Source organism: Passer montanus, unplaced genomic scaffold, assembly GCF_014805655.1.
Source record: "Passer montanus isolate IOZ18808 unplaced genomic scaffold, ASM1480565v1 scaffold86, whole genome shotgun sequence".
NCBI classification, from domain to species: domain Eukaryota; kingdom Metazoa; phylum Chordata; class Aves; order Passeriformes; family Passeridae; genus Passer; species Passer montanus.
In genome coordinates, this window is record NW_024373923.1 from 1,571,453 (window position 1) to 1,595,116 (window position 23,664).

General features: G+C 43.8%; 1 protein-coding gene across 3 annotated transcripts in view; it reads right to left on the minus strand.

Moving 5' to 3' along the window:
* Positions 1–17,079: 17,079 nt before the first annotated feature.
* SMAD2 (SMAD family member 2) overlaps positions 17,080–23,664 on the minus strand; it is a 50,327-nt gene continuing 43,742 nt past the window's right edge. For all 3 annotated transcript variants that reach the window (XM_039733342.1, XM_039733343.1, XM_039733341.1), the window contains 2 exons: positions 23,447–23,591; positions 17,080–19,059 (listed from right to left, as the gene is read on the minus strand). In XM_039733342.1, the coding sequence (XP_039589276.1) occupies positions 18,936–19,059; positions 23,447–23,591 (269 nt within the window). In that variant the 3' untranslated portion in view covers positions 17,080–18,935. The remainder of the gene's footprint in view (positions 19,060–23,446; positions 23,592–23,664) is intronic.

Genomic DNA, 23,664 nt, shown 5'->3' on the forward strand with positions numbered 1-23,664 from the left:
TGGCTCAGCAGTGGCAGACCAAACAGAAGAGAAACACCAAGCTCACACTGGGGCAGGGTAGGAGGTATAGATCTTCCTTGAGGTGGGCCTGGAAGATTGGACAAGATGAATCCTCTGTTAAATACGAGCTAAATTGGTGAGTGGGCTCAAGATGCCATGGAAGGGGAGAGCCTGGACTGACAACAGCACAGACACAATTATGCCTAATCAAAAACCCACAGGGGACACTCTCAAGTTACTCAGAAAACCCACAGAGAAGGAAAACAGGACATTGAAGAAAGCATCTTAAATTTTCCCAGTAGATTTTGATCATCTGTAAGTTGTGAAAGCACTCCTCTTCCCACTTTCATGAAAAGAGGAGCTGGCACAGGGTGCCCAGAGCAGCTGTGGCTGCCCCTGGATCCCTGGCAGTGCCCAAGGCCAGGCTGGACAGGGCTTGGAGCAATCTGGGACAGTGGAAGGTGTCCCTGCCCATGGCAGGGGGTGGCACTGGATGAAATTTTAACTTCCCCCCCCCAACCCAAATGTCTCTGTGATTCTATGAAAACAAATCAACACTGGTGCAGGAGCCAGATCCAGTTCCTGCAGCACCAGCAGAGCCAGAAGCAGAGCGTGGCAAAGCCAGCAGGAGAGATGGAGAGACAGAAACAGCCACAAAAAGAGTCTCCTGCTTTGCAGGTGCTCAGAGTGCTCGTGGCCCCAGGGCTCTCTGCCAGCTCCTGCTCTTCCCCCTGCCCCTAAAGTAAATAGGATGCCCAGGTGTTGACAAGGGACTATTGGCAGAAAGCAAGGTTAAAAAAGCAATAATTCAGCCAACTAACTGCCACCGCTGTTCCTCCCTATCCCTGCATTCTTGATAAACAAATTCATAACAAGATTTTACTGCTCTGTTCCCTGGAGCAGTCTATTAGTCTGTCGTTCAACATGCACTACCAGTCGGAGCCGAGCTCCCACAGCACAACATCCCTTAAGATGATCTCCTTTGCATTCGCCATGATGTAATTATGCTAATTATCCAGCCGGCTTTAATATCCCCACATTTTCCAGGAGGTTTATGATCAAACCTGTTCCTTTAATTTACTTTCCCCGCCGTCAGAGCTGTTTTGATGCTCTCTGCCACACGTACGTCTCTCTGCAGCTTCTCAAGGCCACGGGGAGCTCAGACGCACAACTTCGTCCCAGCTGACAGGAATTCTAAATATTATTTCTCCCAACTTTTTGATGGCTTCCCCCGTCCACAACTTTACATTGATAATGCCCATCTGCATGTTGAGGTTTCATCCTTTTTGTTTGATTTGTTGTTTTTCTTTTTAGCTGGCAGTGTATTAAATTTCCTGGGAAATCTTCATGTATTTACCCTTCCATTTCAAATGAAGGCCTTGCCTGTTATATTAACATTTATCTGTGGAAAAAAAAAAAAACAAACAAAAAAAAACAAAAAAAACCCCCAAAACCAAAAAAGAACACAAAAAAAACCAAACAAAAAAAACCAAAACAACAACACCAAAAAAAAACCACCAAAAAAAACCCAACCAAAAAAAACCACCCCAAAACCCTAAAAATTTTGGAAAGTGGATCCTTACAGCTACCTCTATACAGCTATACATCCTAGTATAAAAATCATGCATATTATAAAACAGATGTGGCGACTCGGAAATCAGTCTGGAATCAATTGCTTCAAGTAAAATATATTAAAAATATTATTTGACATAAAAATCTCATTATTTTCCCTACTGCCTGAAATACAGCATGGTTCAAACCCTACCAGAGTGGATCACAGAAAGTCCTCCTTACTCAGGGAGCATTAGCTTACTTAAGAATATTTTCTTTCATGTTTATAAAGTTTCAGTGCAAGTGCTCAGTGGGATATGGGTTTCATTAGCTTTTTCATTTCAACTTTTGCTGTGTGCTTTCTTTTCTTAAAAAATAAAATGAAATCTGAATTTTCATGGCTTGGGGCTACCACAAATTTTTCTCCCCATAAAATGTGATTTCAATTCCAAGAACAGTTGGCTATGATCAGAATAGAAAAACCAAACATGACCCAGATCCCTTTTCTACAGGTTTTTTTTTTGTGTGTGCATAATTCCCAAAAGTTCCTAGTGCATGCAGTGACCATTGGTACTGCATAATTCAGAAGAATTTTCACTATTTCCTTTTTTCTTCTTTTCCCTCCATTACCATTTAGCTGAATGACCACACAAAATCAGAATGTTTTGGGCTGGAAGGGACCTTAAAGCTCTTCCAATCCCACCCCCTGCCATGGCAGGGACACCTTCCACTGTCCCAGGCTGCTCCAAGCCCTGTCCAGCCTGGCCTTGGGCACTGCCAGGGATCCAGGGGCAGCCACAGCTGCTCTGGGCACCCTGGGCCAGGGCCTGCCCGCCCTCAGTGTAAAAAAAACCCCATTTTCCTTCTGTCCTATTAAGTGGTAAAAATGACGTTATTTTCAATGTTTTTATAGATTTATTCATGGGCTGAGCAGGGGGTTTGCTCTGTATCCTCCTGGAGCCACCCCAGCACACTCTGGAGTCATGGAAAGGGTGAGGTGTCTTCTGCAGGGCCAGCACCCACAGCTCAGCGCACGGGCAGATGAAGGTCCATCACACCTCTTTGATTTTCCTTTCAGACACAGAAACCCATCTCCAGCACTCCACACATGCAGCTGGGAACACCAACCAGTGATTTTTTTTTTTTTTCACAGCTGCTTTTCACCAGTGGTTGATCCTATCCCCACCTAATCCCATCAGTTCCCACTAATGTCACTAATTCCAAGGGCACAGGGCCAGCCCTCAGCTCCTCAGTGAGGGGACTCTGCTTGGAGAAGAAGGTGTGGAAAATGGCAGGATCAACCTCTAGGGTGAGTTAGACACAGGCTTAGAGGGAAGCCTCTGAAGGAATGCTCCTTCCCTAAGAGCTGGGCTCTGTCAGCCATGAGCAGTCTGGTTTCCTCCATCCCCCCCTGACAGCCCAAGAAGAGAAATGAAGGACACAGATTCCCAAGCCACAACCAGGACAGGAGATCCTAAAAGAGCCAGAGGGGAAAAATAAGTTGCTGGCTCTACTGGGAGTGCCAAAATACTCAGAAGCTTTAAAAAGGAGAGGGGAAAGTCACTTCTGGGGGCCCCCTGTCCTTACCTCAGACCTCTGGTACTACAGGGGAAGAGGAGCTAGCAAACATCCCAGGAGGACATCCCAGCTGTGAGGTAGAAAATTTGAGACTCAGGATGAAACAAGTGGGCAAATCTCTGGCTCAGGAGGTCAGGGATTATCCCACAGAGATTTCAGGGACATCAGCCTTTAGCAGGCACAAAGAGGGCAATATAAATCACAGAATCCCAGAATGGGTCAGTCTGCAAAGGACCACAGTGGGTGCTGGTCCCACCTCCTTTCTCCAACAGGGCCAACCCAGAGCACAGGGCATGGGATTGCATCCTGATGGTTCTGGAATATTCCCAATAAGGGAAATTCCACACCCTCTCTGGGCAGCCTGCAGAGTGTTGGTCACTGGCCAGGGCAGAAGTTCCTCAGTTTAGGAAGAATATTGAGATGCTTGAGTGGGTCCAGAGGAAGGCAACAAGGCTGGTGAGGGGCTTGGAACACAAACCCTGTGAGGAAGGTTTGAAGGAACTGGGGTTGTTTAGCCTGGAGAAGAGGAGGCTCAGAGGTGACCTTATTGCTCTCTACAACTTCCTGAAGGGAGGTTGTAGTCAAGTGGGGTCGGTCTCTTCCACCGGGCAGCACTGACAGAGCCAGAGGACACAGTCTCAGCTACATCAGGGAAGGAATAGGATGGATATTAGGAAAAAAAAAATTCACTGAAAGGATAATAAAGTCCTGGAATGCTCTTCCCAGGGAGGTGGTGGAATCACCGTCTCTGGATGTGTTTTAAAAAAGACTGGACATGGCACTTGGTGCTATAGTCCAGTTGAGGTGTTAGGGCATAGGTTGGACTCGATGATCTTAGAGGTCTCTTCCAACCTCATTATTCTGTGATTCTGTGTTCAGGTGGAACTCCCCAGGCATCAATTCCTGCTCATTCCTCTGGTGCCATTGCTGACCCCCAGAGCAGAGCCTGGGCCCTGCTCTGACCCTCCCTGCACCAGGGACAGACATTGACTCTGGTTCCAAACTGCTTCACTGGCCAGATTCACCCTTGTGACTTCTTCAGAGCTGCACAAAGCAATAGCAAAGCTCAGAAACCACAGAACACCCTGGGCTGGAAGGGACCCACCAGGATCACCCAGCCCAGCTCCTGCCCTGCACAGCCCCCCAGCAATCCCACCCTGGGCATCCCTGGCAGGGTGTCCAGAGGCTCCTGGAGCTCTGGCAGCCTCGGGGCTGTGCCCATTCCCTGGGGAGCCTGGGCAGAGCCAGCACCCTCTGGGGAAGAGCCTTGCCCTGAGCTCCAGCCTAAACCTGCCCTGACAAAACCCCAGCCATTCTCTCAGGTCCTATCACTCTTTGTCCCTGAGAGATTCCAGGAAAGCTCAGCCACACAATCCAAAACATCTCAGAAAGACCCTGGTCATGAACCTGCTCAAAAGCAGAAGCATCCACCTTTACTGATCACATGGGAAATAAGCAGGCTGGGTTTATTTGCATTGGGCTAACCACACATCACATGCCTTTGAAATAATTTCAGAATAATCCCCTACCTGGCGGGGAAAATAGCAAAACTCCACTCAGTTCATCTCCTAGAGCACTCAAGGACAAGCAAGAGGGGAGCTGCTGAGACAAGGAAATCCTGTTGTCTTTACCCCAAACCCAGAGGGAAATCAGGACTGCCTGACAGAGGAAAAGGCAATAGTTTTTGATATAGCAAACTGTGGTTGACAGACCAGAAAGCTTTGCATGAAATGCCTTTTAAAACAGCCCAGAGCTTTAGGGCATGAATGTGAAATTTCCATGTCTACCAGGGCCATGCCAAGGCTACTGAAGTTGCCTGTATGAGCTACTCTGACCAGAAAAGGTGCTGTTGGCTGACACTAACCCAGGGAGAGCCAGCCTTTCATTCCCAACCACCCAGCTGTGACCAGGCTGTTGTGGGAAAGTCTGGCAGGAGAGTAGAGAGAGCACAGCTGGGAACACCTGGAGCAGAGCTCACAGGTGGAACCTCAATGAGGAACAAAGGATTTGTGTCCACAAGCAGCAGACACCATCTGACCACGGGGCTGGCTGGGGTGCCAGCTGCAGCACCAGGGTCAGCAGAGAGGAAAACATGCCCAGGAGGAAGCCAAGTGCCTTGCTGGAGAGTCACAAGATGCTCTAACTCCATCCTCACAGAAATACATGATTCCAGTCAGATGTTGGCACCTTCCTGAGGTTGCGCCAACTTAAATGCAGTCACTGTAGGACGTCTTAACATCTTGGCTTTGTGGCTTTCCCCCCCCAAATTCTAGCTGTCCTAGGCTTGGTGAGACTTAAGGTTTTGGACAAACCGTCTTGAGAGGGGAAAATGTCACCTGTCAAAGACACAGATCAAAAGATTGCTTCCCCAGGTGGTAAAAGAATGAGGTTGGAGAGCTAAAGAACAGCATACCACAGACAATTTTTTGAGGACAAGACATATTAGGAGGTAGGTTATTAGGAGGTAGTGTTTAGAAGCTGCCTGAATTCATACAGCAGTTTTGGGAATGCATTTCTGCATTTCAGCTGCAGGAATTTCAGAACTGAATGCCCACCCTATGTGGAAAGAGATTGTTTCTATATGCTATGGGAAAGGAAGATTCAAAGAGAGAAATATTCAGCAGCAGGTTTGTCAGAAAAATTTAATTTTGAAATAGCTGGAGACACATGGGGTGACATCAACTCAGGGAGGCTGCCTGTCTGGAATGATGGCCAAGGGACCAAATTGTATGCTTTGCTTTTATTCAACACTCCCACATAATCAACACTTCCCCATGTAATATTTTAACTCTTGTCAGAAGTGCTTGGCGCTCCCCCCCACTTTTTTAAATCCAAATATAACAAAATTTATTTGTTTCTCTTGTGTAAACTGAAAAAATTTTATTGTTTTTTAAATTTCTTAAAACATTTTAATCAACAAAGTTACCCTCGTTGTTTTTTTTTAAGAGTAACAATTTTCCAAGAAGTGAGTTATTCTCAACGCAACACGAAAGCCAGCGTGAGAATTTACTTTGGTTGCCCCAAACTTCTCCACTGTTACAACCACCAGGTTGTGTTTAACACCCTGCTGTGTCACTGTCCATCCTCAGCCTCCTTCTCAGAGAGGTGAGGAGTGCACGGATTGTTTGTTGGATCTCTCTGGAAGCACGTGCTGGGTTAATGCCCAAGGTCAGATGAGCCTCTCTTACATAAGGGACCAAGGTCAGTGAAGGTCCTTGTGCAAGGCAGCTTTACCCTCCCAGCAGCTTGTAGTGGTGCCACCTCTGCAAATTCCGAGACTACCTGGAACAAAAACAGGCAGTCAACTGCTGTACAACCAGTTTCATGAACATCAACACCTGCTTATCATTATTTTGCCTCTTTGAAGAAGACACTTTGCCATTTCAGGTGGTCAGAAAGCCAATCCCCCTCATCTCCACCACTGTCCCAATTAACCAAAGGACAAGAGACATCCTGGTGGGTCTCACTGGGCCCAAACCAAACCAGCTCCACAAGCCAAAGGAACAGGGACACGAAGCAAAACAACCCCGCAGCCATTCAAAATTCACCTCAGAGTTTCCATGACTCAGAGCTATGGGCTGCCAATGGTGGTACCCTGTCAGAAAAATGCTGTGGCTTCGTGAAGCCAGCCTGAGGCTGGGAGGCAGGAAGACGTGGGTTAAATTGCTGCTGCAGATGCATCCTGGGGTGATGGCAACAGAGAGAAACTCCCTGGGAGTTCAACCTTGTGTGTGAGCACACAGGGCTGACATGGGTGAGAAGAACCCGAGGACTCCAGCAACACAAGGGCATAAAACACCACCCAGTGACTGCTCTTACCTGCTTCCCATCTGTGCACAGACACTGCTCATCTCCCCTGGCACTGCTCCACACAAACGTCCAGCAGATCACTTTCCCTGCCGTGGCTGTGGGGCTTTGATGCCCTCGTGGATGCCTCTGATGCCTCTTCTGGATGAAGCAACCCCTACAAGAACCTTTTAAGGGAGTGAGGCTGAGAAAAGAGATTTCTTTTTCTGAACTTCTGAAATTATGGTATTAATCTTGTTCAGTATGACTGTTTAATTCCTTTTTAATCTGCACACTCAATCAGTTCTTTTCTGGAGCGAGGAGGCTCTAAGCAACCTGGCTTGTCACAGAGTTGACATTTTCTTGACCACATGGACGACAAGAATACAAAATTTTAAAAAATCCCATACTACTCAGTGAAAGGCAAGGTTGCACCAAAGCCAGCCAGAGCACAGGGCAGTAGAGAATCTAAAATGGGGGGGGCACACCTGCTGTACACCTCAAAAGGCACATCCTGGAAATCATCAGTTTCAGAAGTGGCTCAACCACAGCTGAGGAAAAAATCTTACAAACAGAGGTCCATGGATGCAGGTACACCAGTGTTAGCATCCTATACATGGATTTTGGGTTGAACTGGATCTGTCACTAAAACACCCCATGCCATGGGAAGAAGTCCACAGATTACTCCCTTGCTCCTCCATGGTTTTTAGTCACTTCCTTAGCGAGATGACTTTTTCCTTAATTAGATGACTTTCAATGATTTGGCCTAATATCAAAGAAATATAAATGCTTTTCAAAAGCTGGCTCACCCACGGAGCTGGATTTTGACAGGGTCATGGCAAATTTAGGCTAGCAGCACACTCTGCAAGGGCACTGGAGCTCCTTAGACCACAGCCAGAAATTAATCTGCCTTTATTTTTTGTTAGACACACAGTCAGACACAAGAGGCCCATCATTAGCAATTGGTATGGCCAGTGCCACCTGCTGCAGTGGTAATTAATATTAATTATTCTAAACCTGCCCTGATCTTTTGACAGCACCAGACCCAGGCACTGGGGGCAGACTCAGGGAATCTCTCCTTATCCCATGCCTGGGATACAACTTCCCAAAGCTCTGCTCATCATCCCAAAGTCAGGATAAATCATTCTTTCTGCTCACACAAGCATCTCAGCCGTCGGTGCATGCCTGGGGGAAGCTCTGGGTACAAAAAGATCCCAAAATTCTAAAGTCATCTTTTCAGTGAGCTCAAGGGTTTTGACTCCCAAGGCTCCACCTGTGTAAACTCATGATAGTGGGTGGAGCTCAGAGAGAACACCCAAATTATGGTAATTATCACATAATTATGGCATTACTGCAGCAAACCTCTGTTAGACCCCCTTGATTTCAACAAGATGATCAGAAGTAAGGTCCAAGAGGGTATGTGTGAACATGCACATGGGAAATGGGAATACTGACCTCGAGTTTGTGTCCTTGGGATGGTGCAGAGATCAGAACTGCCTTCCCAGAGGCACCAAGTTAGTTTCTGACATCACACAGAATCAATAATTCAGCTGATGGATGACCTGTTTCCCAGGGTCTCCAGTGGAGAGAGCACACCTTTGTCACACTGTTTTTGTCAGCCAAGTGAAACTGCACCGAGCAAGGGTTGCTGTTGACACAGTCAGCTAAAAATATAATGCACATTTATGACAAAGTGTCCTATGCTTGAAATTAAGTCTCTTCAAGCTTCACTTCATCAAGGCTTTGGTCCATCAGCCAGGCAAGTTTCAACCCAGTGCAATCCAAACACAATTAAAATATTTAGACTGTTTCTTGCACGCCAATTCCATTCCCACTTCCCCCACCCTGTTTTAAAGGAGAAAACTTTGAAGCTATTTTTCCCTCCTTCTTTTTAATAGGACTTCCTGCTATTGGCAAATAATTATTCTAAAAAATTTCCTCTTTAATATTCCTCCTCAGGACCTCAGAAGAGCATATAGTGTTTTCTCCACATTTTACAAGCGTGTCTGCTGTCACGCAAAACTGCACTAACTTTGGATTTAAGTGTTTTAAGAACAGAATCAGGAGACAAAAAAGTCTTGTAGACTTTCAGTAAGTCGGGCTCTCTTCCGAATTCCTCAAAAACAAAGCCCTCCCTCCCAAATCCCCATCACAAAACACTCTCATGCTACAGGATGAGATGAACTATTCGCCAAGGAGCACTTGAACACTCCCAAAAAACTGTCCAAGCACTAAAGAAAAAGCAAAAAATATCTCCTTCAGAATAAAAAATTCATGCAGATATTACAGCAAACCTCTTTCCATGGAGGTGGTGGGCTGTTTATTACTATTTATTTATAAGACTGCTTATCCTCATGGTCAGGTAACCACCAGGAGAGAGGGCAAGTCCTGTTGGCTCTTTGGTCTTGAACTGAAATTGCTCCAGAAGAGATCATGCTGAGCCTCAGCTCTGGCAACAGGAGATGCAAAACTGGATTTGTGCTTCTCAGCCCCACTGCCATTAAACCTGCTTCTGTGCTCCAACAACTCCTTCAGTGCTGTAACAAAAGGAAAACGAGTTTTATGATCTTTAAGCAGATGCGCATCACGAGCGTTCGGATAGCAGCTTTGTGACCAGGTATCACTGCTGGAGCTGAGCACCAGCCACCCTCTCATTCTTTTTTTCCAGCTCCACCACTTTTCCTGTTTTACTAAACCTTTGTATTTCTCAGCCCTGGCTCTTTGCCCGTTTTAATTTCATACACGGCACAAACCTCAAAGTCTGCATACATTATGAAGACGTTTTCCCTCCCATCAGTACTAACAGCACCGTTGCTAATTGCTGTGGTTTTTCTTCCCATTGGACTCTCAGACTTCTGAAGCTGTAGAAGAAAAGATAAGTGTACTTGTCTAGAAGGAGATTACTGTTTCTAAATTAATGTTATCACTTTCCAGGCCTAAGTACCAAAAGAGATGCTGGGTTATGAACGTACACTTCCGTGATGGAGATGCATCTCCTGTGCAAAGCAGGATCCTGTTGGGAATGTCCAGTCTGGAGGCAGACACTCTCCAGAGGCATCCCAACCCACAGCCTCCCTCCCTGCCTGACAGTCCTGCCAGGCTGCTGAGCTCCTCAGGTGCCTGGCAGATCTTCATCCTAAAGATATTTTCATTTGTTCCTCACTACAATTATTTTTTTTTTTCCTTCCAGGACCTCCTCTACCAAACTTGATGCCCTTTGCTATCCATCACACCCCTTACAAAAACATAAGGCAAAGGTCTTTTTCCACTATTAGGCAGCAGTCTGGGTGGTGATTATTCATTCAGCCTTCAAGTGGACCTTGCTGATCTTCATCCATTTATGCCTGCAGGGGAGACCAGCCCAGCCTGCCTCTGCCTTTGCCAAGTTTAGCACCAAGCACAAGGAAGCACAGCACAGGCACAGCTAATTCTGCTTGTGGACACCTTGGCTGAGGCTCATAAGAAATTTCACTTGGGCCTGTACCTGAATCAACGCCCCCTGTGACAGCACACTGTCCTTCACGTGGTGTTACCCAGCAGGGTAATTCCTCCTGCAGCTCACAAGGAAGCTGCAAGGAATCTCCTCTCAGCAAGATCTGTGTGATTCTTCCCAGAGCTTCACTGAGATGAAGTCCTGCCCCTCTGCTGCCTGAGGCACTTTGTTTTTAACCACAGACTCCTCCAGTGATCTCACAGGGGAAAAAGAAATACACCAACACACAGGTGTGAAAGCCCTGGGGAATCCATGCTGAGTAACCCCCACATGAATCTCACCAGCTCACACATATTTTTCTCAGCTTCACTTTGTGAATTCTGCAGATCCACCCACCAAGGACATGCAACACAAATGGAAGAGACAGGTCTTCTGAAATGTTTCTAAATTCGATATGCATTGGTGTAATTTCAAAGCAATTCATGCATCTAGACAATTCCAGTGTGTCTGTCCAACTGTTTGGTATCTCTGAAGAGTTCTGAGTGTGTGGCAGGGTCTGTAATTCCCTGGTCCAGGACTTGGCTCTGCACCTTGACCTGCCTCTACTCCAGTTTCCTCAGAAACTGGGTGCATGTTTGAGGCTCTGGTCTCCCTGTGTAGTTACTCCTTGATCAAAGGTGACCATCTTCTAAACAACTCCTCCCCGAGATTAAATATGAACCCATGGAGAGCATCCAACTTTTTACCCAAAGATAAACTGCAGCTGCTGGCTACCTGTGTTTTATAATCCTCCACTCTAAGTGCACAACAGCTGTTCTTGTAATTTCACTTCAAAATGAGAAGACAAGCAAACTAGACTTTAAAGACAGAGTAAGTTTTAAAATCAAACTGAATTTGCAGCCTCAGGTACACATTGCTCATAAGCTCAATTAGTTCATGAGGCATAAATTCTTTATGATACCTTAGTATAGTTTTAGGCAAGCAAATAGAGCAAAAATGTTGTTGCTAACAGAAAAATCAAGTGTCAGAAGCTTGCTTTGTTTCACCTTCCCCTGCTGGGAAAACCGTAGGGCCACAATGTCTATGCCCATAGACACTTTGGATCCTATTCCAAAAGAAACAGGACAAGCAACTGGGCTTTATCGAATCCATTCTGACCAGATCTTCTACACGGGAGAGAAGGATCAAGAGAACCAAGGTCTGACATCTCTACATATCCATTGCCATTCATTTCTCTTCTGCCAGCCAAGTAGATTTAATTCTGATTACAGTTAATGAAACAACAGCTAACACAACATCAAAGACTGCTCTCAGCTTTGAAGCCTTGGTTCTAGTTCTTGTAGCTGTGACACTGCAGGACAAGAACCTTGCTCCACACACTGCTTTCCCAAGAGAAGAGATGTCAACCTTACTCAGAGAACTTTTTACCCAAGAGAGATGGAAAAGAGGACCAACATGACTGAAGAGTGTTTAAAAAGGCCTTCTTTCATATGGTTCATGATGGTTATTCACTCGCCGAGCTTAAGTGGTCAGGAAAAACACATTTCATTTGTATTTTCTCAGTAGTGATAAAGCTTCAGACAAGTTGCAAATTAAGTCCCTGGCAGGTGCCCTGGGGTGATTTTATGATGCAGTGTATCCCCTACCACCTGATCTGCTGTGTGCCCAGAAATGGCCCTGTGGCTTTCAGCTAGGCCCAGAAAAAAAGAGAGAGAGAGGGTGGGGGGAGTGGTGGAATTTTCTTGAGGCTTGTATTCAAAACTCAGAGGTAAGAGTTCAGTTCTTTCTGAGCTCGCAGCAGGGCAGAGCAAAAGACAGACCAGGAGATTTTTATTATTTTTTTTTTTGCTGTTTTCGCTGGTTTTCCTCGTTAGCAAAGGCAAGAAAAGTTTTCCCAGGACTGTGGGGGTTTTTCCCCCTCTGGAAATGTTCTGTTTTCCTCTGGTCTGGGACACCAGGACAATCACCTGGGCACCCCCCAAAAGCTGCACACTGAGCCTGGATGCCAGGCTGAGCCCTGGAGACACTGAGGCACACCCACAGAAGGACTCCCTGAATTTGCCATCTCTTCAGAGCAACAAGAGGTTTCACTATTTTTTGGGGGGTTTTTTTAAATGTTTGTGAGTACTTTGCTTGTGAAACAAACAGGTTTTTTTCAGCTTTTCTCCAAGGAGATTTTTCTCCCAAACTTGTTGGTGGAGGGGCTGCTGGAATTCATGTTTCAGGGGAGACCCCTTTGGGACGTTTCCTCCCAAATCTGTCCCAAACCAGGACAAATATCTTGGCACCGAACACAGAGCTCAAGAAAGTGGAAAAAACCTGAACTGATTGCATTTTGGTTTCACTTACTTTGTCCTGGAATTAAGCACTCTGTCCCCCCATGCTGCTTGAGTTTATAGTGTCTGTGGGTGGAGGCCTTGATGTTTCTCTGGCCCCTGGGCCTGTTTGAGGTGTTAATTCCTTTCTGGTCCCTAAGTTTATTTTTCTATCCACAGATAGCTCCAGTATTGTCCCTGGCACATAGAGGGGCACAGATTCAGCTTGATATTTTGCTGGGTGTGATGATAATGATTTATAGGAATTTAACAAAGGTACTAGGGTTTGTTGGAAATATGTATGGTTCATGGCTTCTTTGTACCCTGTGTCCTAGTTCCAGTAGCATGTTTTGGAGGTTTATTTGTAATTGCACCCAGTCAGAGGAGGAGCAGGGGGTGAGCCTTTCCTTTCCTTTCCTTTCCTTTCCTTTCCTTTCCTTTCCTTTCCTTTCCTTTCCTTTCCTTTCCTTGAATAATTTCTTAACTGGGATCTCTAGTTTCTTACTTTTAAAAAGGAAATTATATTGTTTTGGAGAGCAATTCAGTATATTTAAAGTGCTGCTTTCAAAGATGTGCTAAAATGTTGATGAGATCAGTTACTTTTATTACATTTCCTTTCCTTTCCTTTCCTTTCCTTCCACCCTTCTGCTATTTTATCTGGCAGGATTTCTCTATATAGTTTGTAGCTTATGTAGAGTGGGAGCTGAGATGTCCTGAGGGGCTGATGAGACTCCTGACCCAGGCGTGGATCCAGATCCAGACGTAGAAAATTCTGAGTGGCGTGGAGAATGGGAGAGGTTGAACCCTGAAGGAATTTTCTGATCCAACAGCCTGTGAACAAATTCAGAACCCTGGTGAGGTGGGGAAATATCCGGAAGAGAGCTGCCATGATGACTGGGCCCTGGCCTGTGATATTGCATGCTGCTAGATACTGTAGGGCAGCAGACAGAGGCAGGGGGCAGGGAGATAAATCAGCAGCTACCCAGTCACTCAGGCTGCAGCCAACACCCCAGCTACTCAGGCTGTAGCTAAACCAGACAGTGAGCCTAAACCAATGGCTGTTGCTCCTACCATGAGAGGCATGAAAACACAAAACCAGTCGCCCAGTGGATGATGAATATGCAGGGGAAGGAACCTCAAGGCCAGCAACTGGCACAAGATCAGAAGCCAATACTGAGTCCTTTTTCCTGAAGGACCTTCATGGCCTAAGAAGCCATATGCAGCAAACCCGGTGGAAGACCATGGAGCAAGAGATCCAACACTTGAGGGAAATGGCAGTGGCAGAGATTATCTTCTCAGATGACATAACAGCTAGGAATCCAGACTTGGTACCATGTACATCCATGATGTGGCGAAAACTGGTACGACTTGGGCCACATGAATATGCTTCTGCTTTAACAATAATGAAGTGGGACGTGACCGTGCCTGACATGGCAAAGAAGCTCCGAGTTTTTGCAGATGCTGTACATGGCCCAACACGTGGGAACACGTCTGCAGAGATTAGAAGATGGAAGAGAATCACAATAAATTCAGAGAGGAGATTAAAGAAGACCTTCTCCAAATCTCGGCAGTACAGATCAGAGGCTCTGGTACCCAGCGCAGACGTTCCCCAGATGGAGAGAGAAGGTACACCCCACGAGCTGAGCTGTGGCTCTTCCTGTGTGATTGCAGAGAGAACATGGGATGGAAAAGTCACTGCTGCTCTGGCCTGATGGGTGCATGAATTGAAGGAAGACAGGGCTCAGAGAGGAAGTTCCACCACAAGGAAAGCAGCTCCAGTTGCCCGTAGCCGAACTGTCAGGTATGATGATGATGACGATGACATGTCCAATCCCCTTGAAGGAACCTCCAAGACATATGTCCAAGGAAAGAAGGATAACCAGGCTTAGAGGGGCCCTGCCTCTAGCCAGGCAGAGGCACAAAAACTGAAAACCGTGTTCTCTGGACGGTGTGGATTCGTTGGCCTGGCACATCTGAACCACAAAAATATGAGGCTTTGGTCGACACTGGTGGGCAGTGCACATTAATGCCATCAAGACACGTGGGGACAGAACCTGTTTCAATTGCTGGTGTGACAGGGGGATCACAGGATTTCCCTCTGGGGAACTTCCTCTCTTCCTTCCAAAAGCAGTTGCTAATGCAGCTGGTGTGTTTTATAACTATTTTTAGTTATAAAACTATTTTTATAATTTTTTTTAACAAAGACAGTATTTTTATGATTTTTAACAAACACAGTACCCCACTAATGCTTCAGAGCTAGCACTGAAGTTTCAGCATCCCCAAAATTAGGTTAGCCAAACTTGTTTTGGTAAAAAGAACAGTGCTTCATACTGAAGTAAAACACTGTGTGGGCGGAGTGTAGTGAATCCTGTATTTCACAATATTTTAACTCAATACCCAGCTGCAGTAAAATTTCAGCTTGCAATGCTAAAAAAACCCAAAACTGTAACCACAATGAAGTGTGACAAGTTTCAAGGCTAAAACAAAACACAGTTCATTGTGCCAGCTATTCAGAGCTGCAGATGATTATCAAACCCCCAAATTTCACACCCTCCCACTTCAACATGAAAAATATTGGACACATGAAAACAAAGAGCCTGATGAAGTATATAAGTTGTGATTTCTAGCTGTGTGTTTATTAGTTTAAACCTTTTATTCTTAAATATCTTAGCTCACTAATTTGATAGCACTAGAGAACCTCTTAAGGCAGACATTTATATTTACATTATGCACTTAAAACATGCTCCTCTGCAACAGCCTTTGCTACTAGACAGTCAAATTCAGATTTTACCTCTCCCTGTCAATTTTATATGGCATCTGAAGTTAAATTATTTACTCTTCTTGCCTGCAATTGGTCTCAAGGAGGTTAAGATCTGGTTAAACACAATGTTCTGAATAAAAACACGAGAACACCATAGCTCTCCTGGTGTTCCAGATTTGTGTAACACCACCTGAAATCAAAGGACTCCACACAAAATGCTGAAATATGAGTAGGGAATGCCTGTTGCAGGGATCTTGCCACCTAGAGAGGAGCCAAGTGCAAAAAGAAGGGGGAAACATGCCGAGATGATGACACTCTACTACCAATTCTCACAGTTTAAAGCTGTAAAAATCCAGGCACTCCACATGGTTCTCAAAGCCTCAGCCCTGCAACAACTTATAAATGAAATTAAGTTTTTCTTTGGAGGAAAGGTTTTGAAAAGTCAACTCTGTGGCTCCAAGCTGCCAAAACGCAACTCAAAAATAATTTTTAGGTTTGGATGTTTACACTAACCACCTGGTGCTGGATTACTTGGCTTTGCAATACTATGAAAATCAAGCTCACACAGGGCTAGTGAGAAGAGAGATCAGAACCCCAGCTCATGGAATTAAAGTCAATACTACACAAAGTTTGTACAGTTTTTTCACCTCTGTGATACATGTAAGCAGCTGGCTCCCCACACTTTACTGAAAGCATCTCCCCTTGAGTACTCCCTGCTTGCTTGGTGTTTTATTTTGCAAAATAGCCTCATTGAAAAAAAAAAATCCCATTTTATTTGTATTTTGGACATCAGTACTTTGACTGGCAGAAGAGGGGAGGGAAAACATCACATTCCTTATGTACCACAGGCATTCTGCACTAAAATGCTGCAGTCATCTGCATGATTTTGAAGAAGAGCAGAACAGCAGTGGGATAAGTCAGAAAGGCACTGGATTAAGAAACAGGGGTAGGTTAAAGTTAGTCAAGAACTGCCAAAGGCACTTAAATGAAACACAGATGAGTAAACATTACAAACACAGATAAGCTCCCTTGTGCCTCTAAGCTGTGGCTGGAGCAGCAATGGCAGGAGAACATTTCAGTGGTACCAGCAGAAGTCAAAAACAGTGGCTTCAACACAGACCAGAAAGGCTCTGCACCCAGGCAGTGTCTGCAGGGAATGGCACTCTCCTTGGACGTGCCCATTCCGAGAAGAGGCAGAGTCAAGGTTACTACAGTGTTCAAGGAAAGCGACTAACACTGCCACAGGTGAAAGGCACATTCAGAAATCCACAGCAAGGAGACCACAGATTTAGGCCACCCAACTGACTCAAGCTGCAACCTGCTCAAAAACATAAGTCTGATCCAGACAAGTTGATCTTATCTGTCTCACAGGTGAAAGTAAACACCTGAGGTAGCAGGATGCAATTTGATTGTGGCAGGGAGAAAACAACTGCTTTAATAAACTCCATCAGGAGTAGGAGTCTGTAGCACCAAACACACACAGATCCAGAACCTCCACAACAGCTGCATGGAAAGTGGCATGAGGATCTAAACTCTACCTTTCCACCCACCACATGCAGAACACTTGTGTCATTTAACTGGGTGGATAAGGGTAACTCCTGATCTTCGATGAAAAAATATAGGCAGCAATTAATTAAAAAAAAACCAAACGGCCATTTTGAGAATTAAAACTTTTATTAGTGTATTCACATATTAGGCAAATGCAACACGCATGAAGCTTATTTCTTAGGTCCACAAGTTCTACCAATACATTAGTCTACTGGTAAAACTAGCACAAACTGGTAACTGCTTTGCCAATTTTTGAAAGGTGTCTGGCCCATTTTCTCAAGGCTTGATTTTTGGTATTGCTTCTATGCCCTAGTCATTATGGCATAAAAATATCCATCACTATCATCAATTCAGTCAAGTGATTAAAAGCTGTAACACTGGCCACATTTTTGTTCTCAAAGCTAAGTTATCACTAGCTGTACTTACAAAGTACAGAACTAGTGTAATTGATGAAACAATGGAAAAAAACAGACAAAGGCAATCCTGCTACTGCCACAATAACAAAAGAATGACAGACAGCTAGATCACAAGATTGTTAGTAAGATGTGTATTTTTCAAGTCAGAATAACCCTTCTATACAGTTTCCCAACCCATCCCCAACCCAGACTTATTTGTAGAATATATTTCAGAATATTTTTAATATGGTGCAGCTGTAGTGTCCAAGGGTTCACAATAACATGCACTGTCATGAAGAACCTGGAAGTCCTCCTTTGCTGGTCATACCTCAGCAACCACTATCCTAGAGGTTTTGCAGAAGCAACTACTTTTAATAACAAGGCCCATTATGACATAATGAATGCATATGATCTGGTGTGTAAGTAAACTATAAAAGCGACTCAGATAAGAAATTTAAATTCTGTTACTGAAATATGTTAAGAAGCTGCATCTATTTAAAACCTAAACAAAGAGTCTAGCTTACCCTGGGAAATAATTTTTCAAGGTATACGGCTTTGAAAACTAAACCCCATTATTTTTAGTGACATATGAAAAAATGAAAAAAATACACATGATAAGGGGTAAGACTTATTCAATGAAAAAAAATTACAGATATAAGGGGTAAGCCAATAATCTTGTGCACTTAATCCAATATCCAAAGCCATGGTAAATTCTCAGCCCATGAGAGAAAATCACTCATTTCAATGATCCAAGGTACAAAAAGTCCCAAATTACACCACTGCTGGCAATACTGCTGGCAACAGATGCATCAACTCAAATGGGTATCAAAAAGTAGACTGCTAGTGTGATGGACACTCAGAATTTATAATATGAATTCATTTTAGGCCCCATTAAGTATATAAAGTATCTTAAGACTTCACAGATGAATCTCAAGACATTTCTTTCCCTTCCAATGGAGGGACTTTCTCTTTAAGAACGCAGCAAAAAATTCAGCTTTTATATAAGGAAAGTTTAGGACAACTTGAAAACCTGCTTATATTAAAAAATATAAAAGAATAAGGGAGCAAAGTCTTGGAATTTCATGAGATGCTTGCCCCAATCAAAAAACCAAAATTACTATTTATGGGAACTAAAATGTAGAACAGCACAATACTGTGATATTTGAGATCATGATACATTATCTGTATATATACTTAGCTATTCATGTTATTGATAACCATTAGGACACTCAATTATATACCCAATAAAAAACACCATTAAAGAGTCTTTAGAACTGTCCCTTCTTTCTGAAGAAGGCTTTTCTATACACTAAATTTTCATCTAGTATCAGAGTATAGGAAACAGAATCCACAAGGTGCTTTAACTGATGAGACCTCAAGTGCTGTTTTTTCTTTTTTTCTTTTCCTTTTTTTTTCCTTTTTCTTTTTTTTTTTTTTCCTTTTTAAAAAACCTTTTTAGATAGTAAACAGTTCATGGGGACCACACACAAATACTACGACAGACGAGCTGTTATATTAAGTCTGTTGACTGGACTCGAGTTTTAGCCCACTGGTGACAGAGGAGAGTTTTAGGACATGCTGGAGCAGCGAACTGAAGGGGAGCCCATCTGAGTCAATACTTTGTCCAGCCACTGTAGAGGCCCGTTCAGGTGAAGCTCAATCCAGCAAGGAGTGCTTGTTACCGTCTGCCGCCTAGAAAACAAAGAATAGGGAGAAGTCACTCCATGGGGTTGGTGTCACCAGGTTTTGGTAGCAGGGGAGACTTCTGCCAGAAGCTGCCACAAGCTTCCTTCATGTCTGGCAGAGATATCCTCTGGCAGCTCTGAAGATGGACATGCTGCTGGTCAAGGCTGGCCAGTTAGGAATGGTGATACCTCTGGAGAACAGATTTAAGAAAAAAATTAGGTTGTTGCTCAGGTTTAATTGTGGGCACAGAAGAGAAGGGTGAGAACAAGTGAGAGGAACAACTCTGCAGACACAAAGGGCAGTGGAGAAGGAGGGGCAGGAGCTGCTCCAGGTTCCAGAGCTGAGATTCCCCTGCAGCCCATGGAGGGCACCAGGGATGCAGAGATGCCCCTGCAGCCCCTGGAGGAGCCCACAGCAGAGCAGGGGATGCCTGAGAGAGGCTGTGAGCCTGTGGGAGGCCTGTGGAGAGGGGAGCCCATGCTGGAGCAGCCTGTCCTTGAAGGATTGCACCCCACGGATGAGTGATCCACAGTGCAGCAGTTCATGGAGAATTGTTGCCCATGGGATGGACTCACACTGGAGAGGTTCATGTAAAACTGTCTCCTGTGGGAGGGACCCCACACTGGAGCAGGGGAGGACTCTGACTTCTGTCCCTGAGCAGTGGCAGGAACAACACCTGAAGAGGACACACATTCCTACCTCCCTTTGCAGCTGGGGGAGAAGGTAGAGCTGGCAAGGGGTGAAGGTATTTTAGGTCTTATTTTACTTCTCATTATCTTGCTCTGGTTGCAATAATTCATTCAATAACTCTGATTCAAGCCTGTTTTTCCCAAATGGTATTTGGTGGGGGTCTCTCCTGGTCATTATCTCATTATCATTTTGCTCTATTCTCTCTCTCCAGCTGTGGACAGGAGTGAGAGAGCTACTTTGGTGGCTGCCTGGAATCTAGCCAGAGTCAACCCACTACAGTCAGAAAGCAGGTTTAGCTGCCACAAAATTCTGCATCATATGATTAAATATGTTTCCATCCATAACTAGTACACAGAGATAAAAGTCTGTAACCATTACCATAACTATTACTAAACTTTTTCCAGAAAAAAAAGTCCCAGAACTGCAAAGCACTTCACATACGTAAGACAAATAAATAATTACATGCTTGTCCATAATATGTGAAGAATATTTCACCCTGGAGAATAATAACAAGTATTTTTTCCAAGTGCCACACCAAGAGCCTTATTTCTACAAAGAAATTCAGAAGTAAAGGTTGTCCATACCACAAACACCTGTGTGCAGCTGTATCTCAATCTTTCAAAGATCTGCATGTATAACTGGATTTGAGTTTTGTAGACAATTACTGAGAAATATGGAATAGAAACCCTTGGCTCTGCACTGTCAGTGTGGCCAACACCACAATGCTATGGTGATCGTAAGCTCCGGCTTTTTGGAGTAAACTACATGAAAAATTTACAAGGAAATTGGTAGATGTCAGAAACACTGTATCAAAACACAGTGTGTGGTTATACTGAGTTAACTGATGGTATCTCAAAGGAACACCAAACTTTATCTCTGATTTCCTGTAATCTTACACTTCTACATGTGTTTTGTACTATAACATCCTCACACAAACAACTGAAGTAGAAATTGGGTTTCCCTTGTCTTTTACACTAACTTGCCTATAATTTTCCACAATAGAAGCCTTTATTGAAACACCATATAGCAAATTTCAGCAAAGCTGAAGGACTGACAACCGTAAAAGCTTTATTCTCTCTCCCATACACCTTTGTTTCCCAGATGTGTTATTCAAACATCTTCCTTCTCATCTCCAAAGTAAAGAAATCAGTATTGGACAAAACGAACTCTGCTTGAGAAATCCTGTTTCACTGAACCCTCTCTAGGCATGGGAGTTTTCCCTAACCAGACTGGCAAGACTATGGTTGCTAAGCCAGTTTTTTTGTAGTAATTCCAGCTATCCAAAGATTCAAAGGCAGTAGCTTAGTCAGACACAAACCGAGCTCCTCCATTTTTACTGTTGGCACTGCAGCCCTTTGCTTTAAGGAAATCTGTTTATATAAACAGAGGAACTGAAAAGGCAGAAAGATTAGGACAGTGAAGATTGATTTCAAAAGTTTAACATTTTCTAGAAGACAGCAGCTGGGGTCTGTGCTCTTTCAGCACTCTAAAAAACAGTTATCTTAGCCCCAAATGCCTATGCCATAACAAAGTGATACAACAGAAAAACAAATCTAAACCACAGGAAATATAGTTCCATTTACTCTTGAATCCTCTCCCAAAGAAGGAAGTTCATTGTTCCACCACTGTCAACTCTTCTACAATGTGTTTCACAACACAATTCCTCAAAATTTTACAACTTGTTCTGTTCAACAATCCTCCCTTTGCACCATGCTGGTAGAAACTGGTAAAATAGCGACAGTCACTGAGTAACTATCTTAAAGCTAAAAACTCAGTTTCTTAACCCAAAGATTTCCAGTTCAAAGATTACTAATTACCTCTGCTGAACTTTCTTTAGAAGATGATCCTGGACCTGGACAGTTCCTGTGCTAACATGAACATTTGACCTGATCATTGGTGATCAGAACTTTCACCATCCCCAGTTTGGGCCAACATGTAACAAAGCAAAAAGCTTTGCTAGGTATTGTGTCTACCAAGCCTATAAAACGTATCACCTTGCCGTACCTGCACATTTATGCACATATGCTTAAAATGCAAGTAATGCTTTGCCTTTGCCTAAGCCTGTTCTATGACAATTTTTTTTTTTTTCACATAATAATGAAGCACAGATGTTTTAACAAGAGTGATGGGGTTTACAGTGTTTCCTGATCCATTTCAACAAGTCAGGCCACATTAATTTAAATTCAAGGTTGTGTCATTGGAGCCACCTCTTCTTGCTCTAATCCCAACTGCAGCATATTTGCAAGCTTTGTGTATCAGTAATTTATTAGCATCATCTTAAAGAGAGGTGCAAAGAAATTAGTTCAGTATGAGTCAGTAACCAGTTTTTGTGCTGTTTTGGCAGGGCTACCACTGCAGCTTTTTCAATCCTATGGTCTACAAACAGTTTATAGACCAACCACCAACATTCACTCCGCTCAGAAGTAACTTTAACAAAAGCCTCCTCACAGTTTTAAACCAGCACTTACTTCAAAATGCCTCTATATAATCTGACTGATTAAGCCTTTCTTCTGCTCAGATTTGAATGTTGTATTTAATTATGCCTAAGTGTATACATACTCCTTCAGAGCCAAATCAAATAGCTCTTTAAACCTGAGCCAGATTTTTTTCTTGTGTACCTCTTCCTAACAAAGAGGTACCAATTTATTCCATTACTCAAATTTCTCGTTTCATCTCATTAGACTACTACAAAATTGGCTTCATTTAGCTGAGAAACCTCCCCCACATACTGACACTTCTATTTACATGTATGTATTTCAAGAGCAGATAAAGGAATCAACCCAAGTGGAGCGTACACACCATTATTCAACTGCAGAAATTATATGGCTTTTAAAAAATCATTATGCATTCCATTAGGATATTGACATGTCAGACTTCATTCTTTCAGTGGACAGTTTCTAGAGAGGTTTAAGATATTTGTTTAAAACCACAGGTCTAGCTCTCCAAAATAATGAAATCCTTAGAACTGCTCAGTTAGAAGTCAATTCCTTTTGTTCTTGAATTTCCATACTGCATTAAAAACAGGCACTGTCCTCAACTACCACTTTTCATTTGTGCTAATAGAGAACACAATTGGAATCCATTCAAAAGCAGATAGAATGCTATTTCTTTCCACTCAAAGAACTGTTTTTAGAAGTTTTACTACATAAACACAGTCATCTTAGTCCTGCAAAGCTTTTTCCACTGCAAGTTCCAAAATACTTGCCATCCCTTAGATGCTCCCCAGCTATTCCATTCTGCAAGAGGCACTGCAAGTCTCCGTTGGGCACCACCAACCCCATCCTGCACCACAGCCCAAGGAACTCATGTTACATGCAGAACAGGACAGAGACCAGAATGACTGCAAGTCTAACACACAGCAAATAATCTCACAGCACAAACTGTGGAACTCTGAGACGATGGCGTGGATTTCACCACAACATGCAAGCCAGCAGGACTGAGCAAGGGAAAGGAACTTTGACAACATCCCTTGCTCAACAACTGGCTTCAATGCAACACTAAAATCAGTTTATGGACTTTGCAACTTAGCAGTTCCATAGCTGAGGGGGTGAAAAAAGGAAAATATGGGTTCAATTTGCAGACAGCATTTCCAGAATAGCAGCAAGAAATGTGTATGTATGGCTTTCAAGCCAGACACTTTTACTCGTGAAAGAACAAAAACTATTAACTCTAAATTTAAGAACAAAGGAGGTTTTTTTCTTACCTGTATTCAGCCCCCCATCCTTTGACAAAGCTCATTCTTATGGTACACATTCTAGTAAGCTGATAAACTGCTTCAAAGCCCTGATTCACAGATTGAGCCAGAAGAGCAGCAAATTCTTGGTTATTAAAGATTTTCAGATTGCATCCTATAAAGAGTCGAAGAGGTACAGTCAGTGAATACACTTGCATTTGCTACACAGAAGCCCGAATCTACGAAGG